This window comes from Glandiceps talaboti, chromosome 8, assembly GCF_964340395.1.
Source record: "Glandiceps talaboti chromosome 8, keGlaTala1.1, whole genome shotgun sequence".
Taxonomy (NCBI): domain Eukaryota; kingdom Metazoa; phylum Hemichordata; class Enteropneusta; family Spengelidae; genus Glandiceps; species Glandiceps talaboti.
In genome coordinates, this window is record NC_135556.1 from 3,642,488 (window position 1) to 3,662,808 (window position 20,321).

General features: G+C 33.0%; 1 protein-coding gene across 4 annotated transcripts in view; it reads right to left on the minus strand.

Moving 5' to 3' along the window:
• The window catches only part of LOC144438786 (phosphorylase b kinase regulatory subunit alpha, liver isoform-like), a 56,336-nt gene that overhangs the window by 22,825 nt on the left and 13,190 nt on the right, over positions 1–20,321 (minus strand). For all 4 annotated transcript variants that reach the window (XM_078127957.1, XM_078127955.1, XM_078127954.1 and 1 more), the window contains exons 6-13: positions 18,948–19,028; positions 17,813–17,953; positions 16,831–16,989; positions 14,312–14,530; positions 13,793–13,979; positions 11,217–11,351; positions 8,030–8,284; positions 4,396–4,566 (exon numbers count right to left, since the gene is read on the minus strand). In XM_078127957.1, the coding sequence (XP_077984083.1) occupies positions 4,396–4,566; positions 8,030–8,284; positions 11,217–11,351; positions 13,793–13,979; positions 14,312–14,530; positions 16,831–16,989; positions 17,813–17,953; positions 18,948–19,028 (1,348 nt within the window). The remainder of the gene's footprint in view (positions 1–4,395; positions 4,567–8,029; positions 8,285–11,216; positions 11,352–13,792; positions 13,980–14,311; positions 14,531–16,830; positions 16,990–17,812; positions 17,954–18,947; positions 19,029–20,321) is intronic.

Genomic DNA, 20,321 nt, shown 5'->3' on the forward strand with positions numbered 1-20,321 from the left:
CTGTAGTGTTTTAGGGTTAATCTTTGTTGTAGTGTTTTAGGGATAATCTTTGTTGTAGTGTTTTAGGGTTAATCTTTGTTGTAGTGTTTTAGGGATAATCTTTGTTGTAGTGTTTTAGGGATAATCTTTGTTGTAGTGTTTTAGGGGTAATCTTTGTTGTAGTGTTTTAGGGTTAATCTTTGTTGTAGTGTTTTAGGGGTAATCTTTGTTGTAGTGTTTTAGGGTTAATCTTTGTTGTAGTGTTTTAGGGTTAATCTTTGCTGTAGTGTTTTAGGGTTAATCTTTGTTGTAGTGTTTTAGGGATAATCTTTGTTGTAGTGTTTTAGGGGTAATCTTTGTTGTAGTGTTTTAGGGATAATCTTTGTTGTAGTGTTTTAGGGTTAATCTTTGCTGTAGTGTTTTAGGGGTAATCTTTGTTGTAGTGTTTTAGGGATAATCTTTGTTGTAGTGTTTTAGGGATAATCTTTGTTGTAGTGTTTTAGGGTTAATCTTTGCTGTAGTGTTTTAGGGATAATCTTTGTTGTAGTGTTTTAGGGTTAATCTTTGCTGTAGTGTTTTAGGGATAATCTTTGTTGTAGTGTTTTAGGGATAATCTTTGTTGTAGTGTTTTAGGGTTAATCTTTGCTGTAGTGTTTTAGGGGTAATCTTTGTTGTAGTGTTTTAGGGATAATCTTTGTTGTAGTGTTTTAGGGATAATCTTTGTTGTAGTGTTTTAGGGTTAATCTTTGCTGTAGTGTTTTAGGGATAATCTTTGTTGTAGTGTTTTAGGGTTAATCTTTGCTGTAGTGTTTTAGGGATAATCTTTGCTGTAGTGTTTTAGGGGTAATCTTTGTTGTAGTGTTTTAGGGGTAATCTTTGCTGTGTAGATAAAAAGATACCTGCTGTAGTCTAATTATTGACTCAAATGTAACCATCACTTGCTATTAGCTGAACTCAAACCTGGTATTTTGGAAAAATACAAACGATTACATGACATAATTTACATAATTTATCATACATAATTTACTTAATTTATCATACATAATACTACATGTGATTTCAGTGCCAATAAAGGTATGCAACTCATATTTAAGTGCCCAGATATGGATAAAAAGTGGCTATTTATTTGTGAGAACTTTATTAATTGTTAAAACAATTCTTCTCTGTTTTTCTACTTGGAAATACAATGTGAAAGAACATATATACAACTCCTTGTTTATAACTGAATAAATTGCAAAAACATTGAAAAATGTGTCAATTGTTTGACGTTATTGTATGTACAATAACAAACATTTTACACACTTTAGTTTTTGCAATTTACTGAGTTACAAACTGAGACATGATGTATGTCCTTTTACAAAATGGTATTTCCAAGTAGAAAAACACAGTAAAGTTGTTTTATCAATTAAAAATCCAAAATGAATACTCCATTTGTCATCCATCTGGCCACTTCACATAATACATTGTAGTTTGGAATGGTTTTCTCTATTACTAAGTATTTTTACTCAGACAATGTCAAACATGTTATAAACTCAGCTTGTGTCACTTTAATATTGCATACTAGAAAGATATACAAGGACTTGATTATTATCAAATAAGTATCATTAATATAATATAAATAATGATTGTGACCTTTGACCTAGTATGTTGATGATGGGGAGATAACCTTTAAACTCTTGTGATGATGAATGATAATGAAATTTGACCATGAATACACTCATGATATGACAAATGTGGTGTAACCATGATGATAGTACGGTAGTTGTGTTAACTTTGTTATTATTACTCACGCTGAATGAGATTTTCCACTGTGGACACACACCAGACAAAGGAAATCAGCCCAAAAACAACCAAAGAGACAAAAAACAAAATTCCCAAACATTATTGCAAAAACACAAACCAAATTTGAAACAAAAGAAAATAAGAAATAAAATAACAGTGCTGTTGAACTTTCAAACAGAGAAAAAGGAAATTGCAATCAAATATTAAAGTCTAGGGTAATAATCGTTGTGTGTTAATGTGAGTTGACTACAGTGCTGAGGTAAACATGGAGTGACTTTAAGTGTAACACTAACAGTTACATACACAGTAAACATGGTGGAGTAACTTTAAGTCTAACACTAACAGTTACATACACAGTAAACATGTGCAAACATATAAAACACTGTGCAAACCTAAAACACACTGTGAAAGTATCAGATCAAAACAGTGAAGTGTTGTACAACCAGATGTATTCTTGATGAGAAAACAATAAAAGTCTGTCTCTAAACTGTAAGCTGTAATTCTCTCTGTACATTTTGAAAGATTTTTTAGTGAATAATGTACTGGTATATGTACCTCCATGTAAATCTTAGACTGGTTTCACAGTACTATATTTGTATTCCTAGTAAGGCTTTTTGCATTTCTGAAATGTCTGAAAGTTCACACTGAGGACTTGAACTTGATAATCAGTTATTCAGAATCAGTAACATCATCAGTGAAAGCTAATATCTACAATTGATTGTGTTGATGAACCAAGAAAACAGTCTGGTCTATCTACATTGTAGTCAGTACAAAGCAACAAGCAAATGCTCTCAGACTGATTTTAATATCACACCAAGTCTAATTCAAATCAAAATAACATGCAAATAAAAATGCCAGACACAAAATATAAAATTGGTCATTTTTGTTTGTATTACTCATTTTGTATATTTTCATGAAAACAAATATTGGGTGCAGACACACAAAAACAGAGCTGATACATGTTACATGTATTGATAGCATGGTTCCAGATATAAATGCAGACATACAGAGATGGGTGCACACATACATGTATGCACAGATACACACATAAATTAACACACACAGACATAAACACACAGACACACATACATACATACATACATACATACATACACACATACATACATACATACATACATACATACATACATACATACATACATACACACATAAACACAGACATACATACATACAGACACACAGACATAGACATACACACACACTGACACACACAGACACACACACACATATATACACACACATTGTACAGTCATACATGTACATGCTGAAATATTCAGAGAAATCAAATATACAAACCCCATGCAGATGAACTGACATGACTAGTGACTGACATATTTGCAAACAGCTATTAAATATATACTAGCAGACATTGATATAATTATATAAATATAGTTATAGACAAACATACATACATACATACATACATACATACATACATACATACATACATACATACATACATAAACTAACAGTGACAGACAGACATGTACACACAGCTATCCTAGAGACAGACAAACTATATTATTATATTATAAATTATACAAATTGAAACAGTGACAGACATACAGATACCTATAATACCTACGAACTGACACACATGGATAGAGACAGATCTACACTAGCTATGAACTTATACATTTGGTTAGACAGATCTACACTGTAGCTATGAACTAATACATTCGGTTAGACAGATCTACACTGTAGCTATGAACTTATACATTTGGTTAGACAGATATACACTGTAGCTATGAACTGATACATTTGGTTAATAGACAGATCTACACTGTAGCTATGAACTGATACATTTGGTTAGACAGATCTACACTGTAGCTATGAACTGATACATTTGGTTAGAGATACAAATTACAGATATATTTCCTCCAGATTGTAAGCAATATAAAATCTATTGTCATAACTGAAGTAGGAAATATGACTTAAAGCTAGCATAATACATGTTATGGTGGTTTGGTGGTATTAACACCTATGAAATATGGTAAAAAAATTAACTGTTTCATGGGTTATAAATTATATAAAATTATGTAAAGCTAGGCTAAGGGCACATTAAATCATTTTCATCTCACTTTGATAATGGCAATTTTAACACAAACATTTTTATGTAAAGAATACTTTTGCTGTTATTCAACAATATTGAGGTAAGATCAGTGTTTTTCTTTGGTACAATTAAACACCATATAATATTCTACTTGAATCTATACAAAGTTTGAAGAATGCAGAATTCATGCCATGTAATGCACTGCCACTACATATAGTACCACCATCAGTGTGTCCTCTAATGACAGCCAGATTTTGTTGTGAGTCGAAATGAGAAAAACTGGCAATTCTTGTGAGCCACCACATAGTAAGAGATAGGCAAACACCAAATTTTGGTGCGTCACTAGAAATTGTGTGCGTCGGTGGCACGTCAAACTGGCTTACTAAGAGAGCACACTGACCACCATTATATTTTATATACTATAATGGTACCATTAATATGCACTACCACACTCCTAGTGGCATCAGTACCTATCTATTACCTTCACAATGTCATGCAAATACATGTACATGTACACAACCATTACTATACGTGTAGAATAAATATAAAAACATACGAACCACTTTCATCTTGGTCATCAGGTGAACCTTCTAAGAAAGTGAGTCGACAAAAACATGAAGTGCTTAGAAAGTCTTGTATTCTGCCAAGTTTAACTCTTACTCCATTGGTATAACCAGTCTCCATTTTACGGATAGTTGCTGCTACTGCTGCCTGTAATTTCATTTGTTTATCTACGGAGAAAATGTTGACAGTTATTTAGTTGTTGATGCAATCACCATTTCAACAAACTTTGTACTTTCAAGACAAAAAATTTAAATTTACCCCAAAGTTAGGATTAATGAATTAAGGAGATTCCTTTAATAACCAAACCACATTTTTGTTCCCTTTCTCTGGAATAATATTTTGATTTCAGAATATAAATACTAAATATTTAATAACAAAGAATCATTGTTTTACATTCGAGTGATGGTCAAACTATTATGCCACACTCTTCAAATGGAATATTCCTCCAGTAGAAGAATGGTGATTGTCCACACTCTATTCAAATGGAATATTCCTCCAGTGGAAGAATGGTGATTGTCCACACTCTTCAAATGGAATATTCCTCTAGTGGAAGAATGGTGATTATCCACCCCTATTCAAATGAAATATTCCTTCAGTGGAAGAATGGTGATTATCCACCCCTATTCAAATGAAATATTTCTTCAGTGGAAGAATGGTGATTGTCCACACTCTATTCAAATGGAATATTTCTTCAGTGGAAGAATGGTGATTATCCACACTCTATTCAAATGAAATATTCCTCTAGTGGAAGAATGGTGATTATCCACCCCTATTCAAATGAAATATTTCTTCAGTGGAAGAATGGTGATTATCCACCCCTATTCAAATGAAATATTTCTTCAGTGGAAGAATGGTGATTGTCCACACTCTATTCAAATGAAATATTTCTTCAGTGGAAGAATGGTGATTGTCCACACTCTATTCAAATGGAATATTCCTTCAGTTGAAGAATGGTGATTGTCCACACTCTATTCAAATGGAATATTCCTTCAGTTGAAGAATGGTGATTGTCCACACTCTATTCAAATGGAATATTCCTTCAGTTGAAGAATGGTGATTGTCCACACTCTATTCAAATGGAATATTCCTTCAGTGGAAGAATGGTGATTGTCCACACTCTATTCAAATGGAATAAACCTTCAGTGGAAGAATGGTGATTGTCCACACTCTATTCAAATGGAATATTCCTTCAGTTGAAGAATGGTGATTGTCCACACTCTATTCAAATGGAATATTCCTTTAGTTGAAGAATGGTGATTGTCCACATTCTATTCAAATGGAATATTCCTTCAGTGGAAGAATGGTGATTGTCCACACTCTATTCAAATGGAATAAACCTTCAGTGGAAGAATGATGATTGTCCACCTTCTATTGAAATAGAATAATCTTTCTCTATGATAAAATCTGTTTGTTCTATTGTACAGCATTGCATGATGGGAATAGAATGCAATGACATGTTTGGTAACTTTCAACTGGCAAAGAATCATGGGTATTTCTAGTCATTGTCACTCCATTCTTTGTTTGAATAGAACAAGTTTGTACTTCAGTGTACAGTTACTTGTTGTAGTGTTATCCACTGTCTTATTCTGGAAAAGTGAGTTCTAAGGATTTAGTAGGAATAATTTACAGCAAGTACCAGTGAGTATAGTCTTGTAGAATTCTTTTCTTCTCAATATGTTGAGAAAATAATAGACTGAAGTTAGAATAGGTTTTAGAAAAGATGACCATACAGTGACATCATAATTTCTACCGGCAAGCATTTATTTATTTATTTGAATTCTTACTTTTGATAAATTTCAGGATCCAATATGATTATATTACCATCACCATAATTTTTATATCATATACTAATTAGTTTTATTAGCAACACCTAAAATGAAGTTCACTTAGTACTATTGTTATAGTAACATGTATGTCTGCCTGCCTACCTATCTGTCTGTCTTTCCATCTATTTGTTTGTCTTGTTCATCTGTCTGTCTCTTTCCATCTGTTTCTGTGTTTGTCTTTCTATCAGTTTGTCTGTCATTCCATCTGTCTGTCTGTCTGTCTGTCTGTCTGTCTGTCTGTCTGTCTGTCTGTCTATCATACAATTTTTGTCTGTGTTTGTCTGCCTTTCCATGTGTCTATTTCTCTGCCTGTGATTGTTAACAACTCAAACTGATAATCTGTAAAACCTATTGTAGCGATGTTTTGTCATTAAGCTGTTACTTTTGTTATCTACTTTTGAAATTTGAAGGGAAAATCACTTGACTATTGTTATGCACATTACATGAAAAAGGTGTCATTTTGGTCAAAAACTGAGAACCCAGCTGTACTAGCCAGATCAGTCTAAAACTGTTGAGATGTTACTAGGCCTATGGTGTCTAAACTCAATATTGTTAAAAAGAAGAAGATGACCTCACAAGTCATATGCAAATTAAGTTTACAATTCTAATTTTAATTGTTAGCCTTACAAAGTTGTATGGGTGTCTTGATGAAATACAAGAAACACAGTTACTTGACAATGACATGCAAATTATGTCAAAATATGTCATTTTGTGTCCAAATCCAAGATCACACACATACATACATTTCAAATTATACAGCAAATTATATTTATTCTTTACTAACAACAAATTCAAGTCTAATATATTGCATATACTGCACTAGTTGTTTTGTTTTGAAATGGAATAATCTTTTAATTCTCTATGATAAAATTTGGAAACAGTTGACTTTCTTCTATTGTACAGCAATGCATGATGGGTATAGAATGTAACCACTTTCCATGCAAAGAATTATTTATGGAATGGTGATTGTCCATCCCTATTCAAATGGAATATTCCTTCAGTGGAAGAATGGTGATTGTCCACCCCTATTCAAATGGAATATTCCTTCAGTGGAAGAATGGTGATTGTCCACCCCTATTCAAATGGAATATTCCTTCAGTGGAAGAATGGTGATTGTCCACCCCTATTCAAATGGAATATTCCTTCAGTGGAAGAATGGTGATTGTCCACCCCTATTCAAATGGACTAATCTTTCTCTACGATAAAATTACTAGCTTAGGATAATTAGTATAAATATCAACATTTCAAAAATCAATAAGGTTTGATCACTGGATATACACTTCAACAAGATATAAGTAAGTTTTTACATCACAGATTGGTTACCAGTTAATACAAAACATCCAGAAATAGAAAGTATAGTGTTAATAAATGGTTCCAAGTAATCAAACTGGACAGTGACATATAGTCACTTCAACATTTGGAACAACTGTATTCTTTTACTCCATCTACTACATGTACAGACCTCGACTATGTTAATTATGCAATGTTATCTCAAATTTGAATCTGTGGAATAAAAACATGTTACTATAATTATAGTAAATGGATCCAAACATTTTTAATGTTTCTAATTAATTTCTAGAGTGACTATATTTCACTCTTTAAAAAAGGAACAGAAACAGTTTATTTGATTGGTTATGACTTACCTAGCATACTGTGGGTAACTGTCATAGTTATGACTTACCCAGCATACTATGGGTAACTGTCATAGTTATGACTTACCTAGCATACTGTGGGTAACTGTCATAGTTATGACTTACCTAGCATGCTGTGGGTAACTGTCATAGTTAATGTTGTTATGACTTACCTAGCATACTGTGGGTAACTGTCATAGTTAATGTTGGTCTGCCAAGTTCATTCCAGTTATAACGTAAATATGCAATGTCTGTTTTAAACATGTCTACCAAAAGGTCGTTGTCTAGGGCTAGGTAAAACTGATGTTGATCTAAGAACTGTGGTGTAAAAACCAATATTTTGTCTTGCAGCATGTACAGTTTACTGGTACTGAGTAAACCAATGTCATGGGAAGGTCGACCACTCAAGTTCATTCTTTTGTTCTTGCCTGTAAAGATGAGAAATTATAAACAATGATGTACAAGATGTAGTATAAAGTCACGTCATGCACAGAGGGTGGTTCACTAAATTATAAACAATGATGTACATGATGTAGTATAAAGTCACGTCATGCACAGAGGGTGGTTCACTAAATTATAAACAATGATGTACAAGATGTAGTATAAAGTCACGTCATGCACAGAGGGTGGTTCACTAAATTATAAACAATGATGTACATGATGTAGTATAAAGTCACGTCATGCACAGAGGGTGGTTCACTAAATTATAAACAATGATGTACAAGATGTAGTATAAAGTCACGTCATGTACAGAGGGTGGTTCACTAAATTATAAACAATGATGTACATGATTTAGTATAAAGTCACGTCATGTACAGAGGGTGGTTCACTAAATTATAAACAATGATGTACATGATGTAGTATAAAGTCACGTCATGCACAGAGGGTGGTTCACTAAATTATAAACAATGATGTACATGATGTAGTATAAAGTCACGTCATGCACAGAGGGTGGTTCACTAAATTATAAACAATGATGTACATGATGTAGTATAAAGTCACGTCATGCACAGAGGGTGGTTCACTAAATTATAAACAATGATGTACAAGATGTAGTATAAAGTCACGTCATGCACAGAGGGTGGTTCACTAAATTATAAACTGTAACAATGATGTACAAGATGTAGTATAAAGTCACGTCATGCACAGAGGGTGGTTCACTAAATTATAAACAATGATGTACAAGATGTAGTATAAAGTCACGTCATGCACAGAGGGTGGTTCACTAAATTATAAACTGTAACAATGATGTACAAGATGTAGTATAAAGTCACGTCATGCACAGAGGGTGGTTCACTAAATTATAAACAATGATGTACATGATTTAGTATAAAGTCACGTCATGTACAGAGGGTGGTTCACTAAATTATAAACAATGATGTACATGATGTAGTATAAAGTCACGTCATGCACAGAGGGTGGTTCACTAAATTATAAACAATGATGTACATGATGTAGTATAAAGTCACGTCATGCACAGAGGGTGGTTCACTAAATTATAAACAATGATGTACATGATGTAGTATAAAGTCACGTCATGCACAGAGGGTGGTTCACTAAATTATAAACAATGATGTACAAGATGTAGTATAAAGTCACGTCATGCACAGAGGGTGGTTCACTAAATTATAAACAATGATGTACATGATGTAGTATAAAGTCACGTCATGCACAGAGGGTGGTTCACTAAATTATAAACAATGATGTACATGATGTAGTATAAAGTCACGTCATGCACAGAGGGTGGTTCACTAAATTATAAACAATGATGTACATGATGTAGTATAAAGTCACGTCATGCACAGAGGGTGGTTCACTAAATTATAAACAATGATGTACAAGATGTAGTATAAAGTCACGTCATGCACAGAGGGTGGTTCACTAAATTATAAACAATGATGTACATGATGTAGTATAAAGTCACGTCATGCACAGAGGGTGGTTCACTAAATTATAAACAATGATGTACATGATGTAGTATAAAGTCACGTCATGCACAGAGGGTGGTTCACTAAATTATAAACAATGATGTACATGATGTAGTATAAAGTCACGTCATGCACAGAGGGTGGTTCACTAAATTATAAACAATGATGTACATGATGTAGTATAAAGTCACGTCATGCACAGAGTGTGGTTCACTAAATTATAAACAATGATGTACAAGATGTAGTATAAAGTCACGTCATGCACAGAGGGTGGTTCACTAAATTATAAACGATGATGTACATGATGTAGTATAAAGTCACGTCATGCACAGAGGGTGGTTCACTAAATTATAAACAATGATGTACAAGATGTAGTATAAAGTCACGTCATGCACAGAGGGTGGTTCACTAAATTATAAACAATGATGTACATGATTTAGTATAAAGTCACGTCATGCACAGAGTGTGGTTCACTAAATTATAAACAATGATGTACATGATTTAGTATAAAGTCACGTCATGCACAGAGGGTGGTTCACTAAATTATAAACAATGATGTACATGATGTAGTATAAAGTCACGTCATGCACAGAGGGTGGTTCACTAAATTATAAACAATGATGTACATGATGTAGTATAATCAGTAATATCACACATAGTAGTGGTACACAATGTATTTGTACTGCTGCAGTGCAATATCACACATAGTAGTGGTACACAATGTATTTGTACTGCTTCAGTGCAATATCACACATATTAGTGGTACACAATGTATTTGTACTGCTGCAGTGCAATATCACACATTGTAATGGTACACAATATATTTGTACTGCTGTAGTGTAATATTGAGAACATTGCATGTACTGCATACATGTACTTGTAAGCAAGTGTGCCACTAGAGTTTCATGGTGTATATAATTGTGAACCCACTGATGATGCAATTAGATGTTTTGGATAAATTACTTATAACTTATTGTGTTTTCAACTTGTCTGTAGAGAACACTGCAACCAGTTGTTCAGATACCCCAAGTGTGTCACACTGGCATTCACACAGGGTTCTGTTTTGTAATGCTCTAATATCATAATAGCTTCAACTGTAGGTTGCTATCAATGTGTTATTTCACCAGTCTTCCAGTGTGTACATATTCAAATACAATATACTAGTATGGTACATATGTATGATTCTTGTCACCATTTCAGTCAATGTAAATTTCAGGAAGAGACATTCCAGTTTCGTGATTTGATGATGATTTTGTCAACTTAATACTTATAAGTGAAGACATGGTTAAAGAAAGCTAGTTACATGTACAATATGTAATATATGCATTCTATGTTGACGGTATGGTAGTGGTCTCCTTCATGAGACTAAAGTAATCAGCTGATCCAAGTAAAATCATATTATATTGTTCATTGAAATAATCCTAAAACTTACCAAGTTGTGAGTAAAGATGACTGAGAACTCTTGCTGGATGGACATGTATGGGAGCTACCTGAGATATGGTTTGTACATTGATATCGTGTTTATGTAAAGCTGCCTGTACAACAGCATCTTCAGCCAAGATGGCAACTGAGAACAGAAAAATGAAAATTAGGATTAGAACACACTTTTATTAATTTTTGGCGAGGAAGTCAAAATTGTAGAAATCACCGAGGCTTAGAGTTATCATGATTATCATACAGATTGCACTGCTATATCCCACACTGTGATTACTCATAAACCAATTATCATACAGATTGCACTGCTATATCCCACACTGTGATTACTCTTAAGCCAATTATCATACAGATTGCACTGCTATATCACACACTGTGATTACTCATAAGCCAATTATCATACAGATTGCACTGCTATATCCCACACTATGATTATTCATAAGCCAATTATCATACAGATTGCACTGCTATATCCCACACTGTGATTACTCATAAGCCAATTATCATACAGATTGCACTGCTATATCACATACTGTGATTACTCATAAGCCAATTATCATACAGATTGCACTGCTATATCCCACACTGTGATTACTCATAAGCCAATTATCATACAGATTGCACTGCTATATCCCACACTGTGATTATTCATAAGCCAATTATCATACAGATTGCACTGCTATATCCCACACTGTGATAACTCATAAGCCAATTATCATACAGATTGCACTGCTATATCACACACTGTGATTACTCATAAGCCAATTATCATACAGATTACACTGCTATATCCCACACTATGATTATTCATAAGCCAATTATCATACAGATTGCACTGCTATATCCCACACTGTGATTACTCATAAGCCAATTATCATACAGATTGCACTGCTATATCACATACTGTGATTACTCATAAGCCAATTATCATACAGATTGCACTGCTATATCCCACAATGTGATTACTCATAAGCCAATTAAGTTCTTTCTTGTAATCCAGGACATATTTTTCACCTGACAATAACAGTGTTACAGTATCTTTTAAGTGCTGCAATGATGGCGAAGTTGTTCAAACAGAAAACGTGTACACTGAGCTTTATTTTCTGGTCAACCCTGGCTCTGTGGTTAAAACATTCACATTGGCCTTTATCTTCCCTGTTTTCCCCTAAATCTTGTGCAGGCACAATAAAATTTATCTCCAATACATTTCTTTACTACTATAAGTAATACTGTAACAGTACTTAGCCTAAACAAGGGAGACTAGAATACTTTCATTGGCTGATGCATTTTAGGACACTTATAACCATGGTCACCAGACTACATTGTACTTTTTACCAACTGGATTTTAAGATGATGTTGATAGCTGAGGCCAATACCCTTACAACCTATATGTTTGATTTCAGACACTACTTAATATTCAATTTAATGCGAGTTTTTAAGAGTACTATTCAGATTATTGAAATGTCATATACTGCACTACAATTGGATGTATCTCTATTCATAAGGCACACAGACTGGTCACTAAACAACTATTCATTGGCAATTCACCAAATGCCAGGGGAAAGAAACTATAACACAATGTCACTGTACAGCACATGTATTAAACAAACAGAAGCTAGACACACTGTGACCTCTGGGGTCAAGCAGATCATAACACCCAGCTTGTCTCTGTGTATTTTCCACCATTGAGATATTTATTAGATAACAACTCTTCAGATTGTAATAATCTGGTATGACCTAAAACCACTGTTTTGTATAACAATATCTTCAGATTGTACTAATCTGGTATGACCTAAAACCATTGTTTTGTATAACAAGTCAATACTTTCAGGGTACCTAATACTTTGAGTACAGCTGTATAAGTTATATCAAGACAAATTATATGCTATAACAAAAGCTGGGTACTTCTGATAACTAATAAAGTGTTGCCCTGAGTAGTTTAAGTACTGTCAACTTATTCTATTCTTTACCGTCTATAAGCCCCCAGCAATCCCAGCATGATTTGACGTAATTCATCCGTCATCTACACACATGGCAATCTCATATAGCTGGAGGGCTTTAATACTTCATATATCTGAAAGTTCCACTTGTGTCTATCATCTTGTTAACATCTTTTACTTCAGTGAACAGTATTACTTTACATGATGTAAACTCTACACACACAGATAGGCAATTGACAATATATGTTTGTAACAGTACATGAAAGGATCATTATCAGGATTTCAAATTCTAACAACTTACAGTTTGAGATATACAAATTACAAGTACAGGTAATATTTGTTTCTGATATACAGAAGTCGCTGGATTTTATTGGAACATCGCTGTCGCTACTAAAGTTTACTAAAATGTTGTAAATGGGGATTGTCAGATGGTATTTTCTGAAGGATTCCATTCCATGAGCATGATGGTAACCAGGATTTGGGTGTAGCCAAGGGAATTGAGGAAATAGCACAGGTTGTACCATTATGGGTCTATGCAAGGAGTTATAATTGTACACAGCTTTGAACACATTATTGGTAAAGTAACTGTGGTCTAACTATACATATCATGATTATTATAATGATAAAACTTTACCTTGCACTACAAGATCAGGTTTATGTTCTGTACAGTACCGCCTATTCAATGGATCAAGTTCACCAACTTGTAAAAAGCTTTCTTGTAGTAAACAGCCCAGAATGTACATAGAGGTACCCCACATTTGAGGTATTTTACCTCCTGGTACCCGTTCCTGAGTGTGAGGTTCTTTGTATTCTAATTCAACCTGTAGAAATAGTGTCAAAATAAAGTATTGTATTACACTGGTGATATAACTTTTCACTGTAATATTCTCAGCTACCTTTGCCACTTTTGATGCTTTTTGATTCAAACAGTATTAACAGTTTTGAACCATTCACTTTGAAATGATGCTGAATGAGTGTGAAATGATTCAAGATTGTTAATGAAATTGTGATAACAATAAATTTTAAAAAACAGAAAAGGAAAATTATTTCAAACACATTTAGGAGATACCCAAAGCCCACAGACTATGTATGTTGATCACAATAACCCCGCTCCACTCTATTTGTAGGTGTTCTTTCAAACCCTCTATCTTACCTTATCTTGGGGTACATAGTATAATTCAGGTACAATTTTGAAACCATCTTCAGAGTTGAGTAGTATTTCATTGAGAGCTTCTCTGTACTCTATTGCCATCTCCCTGTCACCTAGGAATATGCCATCAATCATAAGATAACACCAGAAGACTGGCCATTCACACTCAATGTTTTCAAACACTTTCAGTTCATATGGTTCATAGTATAGTCTGTTTGGATCCTGTTAATAAAATGAATACACCATGAACACCAGAAATTAGGCCATTTATACTCAATGTTTTCAAAAACTTTCAGTTCATATGGTTCTAGGCCATTTATACTCAATGTTTTCAAAAACTTTCAGTTCATATGGTTCTAGGCCATTTATACTCAATGTTTTCAAACACTTTCAGTTCATATGGTTCTAGGCCATTTATACTCAATGTTTTCAAACACTTTCAGTTCATATGGTTCTAGGCCATTTATACTCAATGTTTTCAAAAACTTTCAGTTCATATGGTTTATAGCATAGGCTGTTTGGATTCTCTTACAGTGCAGTGGTCAGGCACTGTGCATAAAAAAACTGTAGTAGTAACTGTATACCTGCTCAGTCTATTTAACATTTGACTGTTGCATTTTGGTATTTGACTCACGATCAGCTCATAGGCTCTTAGCCTTCTTAGCTGTAACTGAGATATGATATATGATATTATATGATACATCATACATGTATGATATGATATGATATTGTATGGTATGGTATATGATTTGATATGATATGATAAGATAAAGATAAGATGAGATAAGATAAGTTGGGGCACTTAAAAACAAGGGTTGACATTAAAATTAAATTAAATTTGTTGTGTTTTTTCCCTAGCACTATGTGTAAGTCAATGTTACATATCTTACAATGTAGTTTTATCTGTACTCTTGTACTGAAACTTTTGAATTTTACTGTCAAACTCTTGTTTGTAAGAACCAAAAACAAATGTGTGTACTGCAGCGGAAGATGCATATTGCAGGACCACATCACTGCATAATGAGAAATACCAAATAATTTACATGATTTCCAGATAAAAACTAACATCCTAAAGTTTAGGCATTAACTCTCATTGTTTTTTAAAAAATGATTTGAGTTTTATAATTAATTTTGTAGTTCTAGCTATTTAAAAGTCTGTCAAGTAATGCAAGTCAATAATTTGTCCTTGCTGGCGCTCCCATTCATCATCTGATGCAGACTTTTGTCATGAGTGGTTATAAGGTACAAAAATATGGATTATATACGATACTCTGGTCATTTTATGTCACGACAACATACATCTACATTGTATGCCATGACAATGCATGTCTACATCATTGTTCTGCTGTGTTTTGAGCCATTACTTTTACCAATTTTCTAAATATTACTGGTAATGGTATATTATTCCACAGTATTGTCTTCATTCAGCTGGAAAATACTTGTGACCTAACACTACTCCTCTAGCAACTTGTTGTGACAAAGGCCCCTAATAGGGCACTCGCATTGTCCATGGCTGAATGAAGAAAAATATGGGGAATAATATGTAATTGTAGTGTACACAACAACAAACTTTTCAGTCTATTGATATCAGGAACAAAACAAAATAACAAATGTAGGCTACAAAACATTTGATATGAAAATGTGGAATTCTAATCATCTCCAAATCATTAATTCTGTAGTAGCTGAATGGGTTATCAATATTTTCATCACAGAAATTTCATGTCAATATTGAGTGATTTTACTATTTAGGTTTTTATATAAAATTGAGGCATTCCTAAAGACACATACTGTTGTCAATAATTTGAAATTTGTAACACTAATATAATATACACAATTAAAGATGAACAGAAATAATTTGACTTTGTAATTGGTATCTTAGCAACATGCCTTCCTTCATAAGTTGTTTTGTAACTTAGCAATCATGTGACACTATTTTTCCTACATCTTTACCTGTTTTATAACCATCATCGAGAAACTGACAGTGGCAATACCTAATAAGCACTTTGTATTTTCAGACAAGTAGTCATGTCTATTTCCTACATCTTAAATTATCAGTTTTATAACTGTCTTTGAGAAACTTACAGCAGCTATGTCAAATGTCATTTGTATCAGTGTCTTCAATGAGGTCTTTTAACTTTTAAAAGTTTTAGTTGGACTGACAATAATTTGCACCCTTTTTCAGTATATTTTGTACCTTGGTAGTATTGGTTATGCACTCGCTTTATTTTCATGATCCCTATACATTGTATGTACTAATATAAAAATACACAATGTTCCCATAAGATTACATCCACACCACAGCATGCTTGATTTCTCCATTCAATAACAATGGGACAATATATTAGTGGCAAATACCTCTTCTGATGTATACATCATGCATCCATGCACTTGTTAATGATTGAACTTTTACCCCAATAAAGCCCTCCCTACTTTTGTCTTAATAAAACTGCATCCTCCGATAAGTTTCAACTTGATCTGTAAAACGAACATAGTACTAAGTAGCAACTATGTACATTTCTTACCTCTTTCACTGTTTTATAACCATCTCTAAGAAACCTACAGCAGCCATATCTACCCTGTAGTTTCTCTATAATAGTACTTCTTGTAATTTTGACCAACTCAACATCATCCACAGCAAATGCTGGAAAACTTATTATGCTAAGTAAGCCTGCATCCACTTCCTGGAGTTAAGAAAGAGATATAGGGCTCAATTTCAACATCTGATCACCATCATTGACATAGGACTAACAATATCAACTGTTATTAAACACATACATGTACAATGTAAATATCGTTGCTTGTTTCATAGATATCTAAATTAATCTAATAATTCAAAAACCTGTACTAAAAGTGCTTCTGAATGAATTAATTTTCAGATGAAATCCTTTTTAACACATGAATTGGATACTTTTGTAATTATGTCGACAATTTTTGGAGCTGAGTAAATTGAATGTAAACAGTAAATCATGTTGCAAAACATTTATAAGTTATTCAAATATAATTTCAATAATCTTATGACATTAACAATGAAATACTCCATGAAATGAAAATCCAAAAATAAATCAAATATTATATAGAAACTGAAGTTATATATAATTAAAAATATCATTAAATTACCCTAGGTCCTGTGATTTGTGTTGAAGTGGCATTAAAAAGTATACAATACATGTATTACCATTTCATCCAGCTCTGAAATAAATTCTCTAAATTGAACGGTACATTTACCTTTCAATCAGCCAACCACCCAGCTAATCAGCCAACCACCCAGTCAGCCAACCAACCAGCCAGCTAATCAGCCTACCACCCAGCTAATCAGCCAACCAACCACCCAGCTAATCAGCCAGGCAGCCAACCAGTCAGTCAGTCAGTCAGTTAGCCAGTCAGTCAGTCAGTCAGTCAGTCATTCGCATAATTATGTAAAGTAACAAACACCTGATTACCTTTCCTGACATAAATATTACTTGGTTTGTTTTAATATCAGTTTTGTTTGTTATTTATATATACCTTTGATTTTGACTCCCTGGGCAGCATGGAGTACAATATAGCTGCACATTTAGCTGTTTCATCAGGTAAGACATGAATGACTGAGGCTGGACCACCTCTGGCACCAAATAAATTGAGGTCTGAAAGTGCCTCTAAAGCTGCCTGTGGAATACAACACAAATAATATTAAATATTAAATTTTTGGTGAATATGACAAAAATCATGAAATATTAATCTTAGATGAAATACAAATATATCAACTTGGAAGATTTGTTGTCTAAAATCCTGTGATCACTCAGCAACAGAAAGGTCAAGAACAATAACAAATTTGCTAGTTAAAGGTGCAATATAAACAGAAATCATGGAAACGTACTAAACTATACAGTCATGTACATAATTATTACTACATCAGATTGACCCAAGGAATACAACACAAGTTATTTTGATGGACTACATACATGTACATGTACATCAAAAATTAACTGTGAAATCATCAATAACAATCAATATACTACAAAGTATAAATCAAATATAGCTGCCAATGAAAATACAACAAAATATCAATTGTTAAATCATATCAAGTTTCCATGGAAATAATAGGAAAAATATTAAAATAGCACAAATTATTCCAATTTCAACTATCAATCAAAAGTAATCATAAATTTGATTAATAGAAACCTGATTAACATAAACTAAAAATGAAATAATGCATATTAAATAATATTAACATCAAATTTTGGTTGCGTATCATTACTATTTGTTTTTTAACCTTCCAATACCCTTATTAAATCTGTAGACAAACATTATAACATGTCATTGAGTTATGTTCCTCCTATTTTTGCGTTATATTTTGTACATGTACATTGTACACTAAACTCTGTGAAAAAAATGCATAAAGAACAGCACCACTACCTTAGATTTTCAAAATCTGATCATGCAGCAATTTACATCAATCAATAGATTTGTTTTGGTGATTAAATGATTGAACTGTCATCAAAATACAATGTAGTTGTATCACTGTTCATGTCTAAGTTTAAAATACAATGTAGTTATATCACTGTTCATGTCTAAGTTTAAACAAAGATCAATCATAAAACATATCAACATTGCAACACTGTCACATACACATGACACACAATTTGATAAACCTACATACCTTGGCCATTCCTATAGAACTAGCATTTAATTCTGGAATTCCTTTGTTAGTTTTATCTCCTCTTTCCCATATTCCAAAATCCTACACAAGAAAACAAAAAGCACAGTTTTCAAATTGATGCTCTATACATTTCAATGCTGACTTTCTGTTCATGTATAATTATACATGGAATCTAATTGAGAGTGGGTAAAACTGTATTGACCATACATGTAACACTGCTCTGCAGTAGAGTTTTACTTAAGATTCTATTTCAAAAATATTGCAAGAAAATTGAACGATAGTTATTCACACAGAAAAAGATTAATATCATATCAAATGAAGTCTAACTATTATGAAAATTAAATTAAGAAAAACACAAAGGGACGGTAAACATGAAATTTATTTTTAGTGTAATTGAGGAATCCAATATTGCTTAAATCATAAATAAAGTGGTCATATGGATGAAAAATTGGTATTTATTTTGGATTGTTTATTCATACAACAACTTTACTGTTATCCTACTGGAACAAAAGAAAGTGAAACAACATAAACCAAATCCATGTTTGTAACTCAATAAATTGCAAAAAGCTAGAAAGTGCCTGAAAAGTTTGCTATTGTCCGTACAATAACAAACATTTCATACACATTTTTAAATTTTTGCAATTTATTGAGTTACAACCATGGACTTGGTATATGTTTTACTATTTTTTTTTTCAAGTAGGAAAACATAGTAAAGTTGTTGTATGAATAAAAACATTTATCCAAAATAAATCTATCATCCATATGGCCACTTTAACTATGATAGAGTTTGTATCTGAAATATGACATGAACAATAACCTGGTTCCAACACAGAATTTTGAATCAGTTTGAAATCAAACCAAATTTGATTCTTTTGTGCCTACATGTACTAAAACCTTGATTGATTCAAATCCACTGCTCAGTGTTGTAAACTCTATTGGGGGAAAAAAACTGGTTTCAAGCTGATTCAACAGAACTATACTAGCTTTGATTGATTCAATTGGGGACAGGGCAATTGAGAGAGTAATGTAATTTAAACTTCAAAACTAGATATTAAAAAGTGACACTTAGTTATTAATTACTATGATAAATGATATAGTATCGACAGAACACAGCTGTTAAACTTTTGACATTTCAAATATAACAACATATCAAAGGAATTTGATTCCTCATACAGTCAGATACCATACATACATATGAAGGACATGACTTTACTTTCATGAAATACATATCTGCAGCACTTAATACAATTGTCCATATTGAATCATTTATACATATTTAGCTCACTTTTGGAAGCATGGCCAAAAAGTACAATCTTCTGGTAATATTTGACAATGTGTTATTGTCCTTTCCACCATGTTTTTAATTACATATGT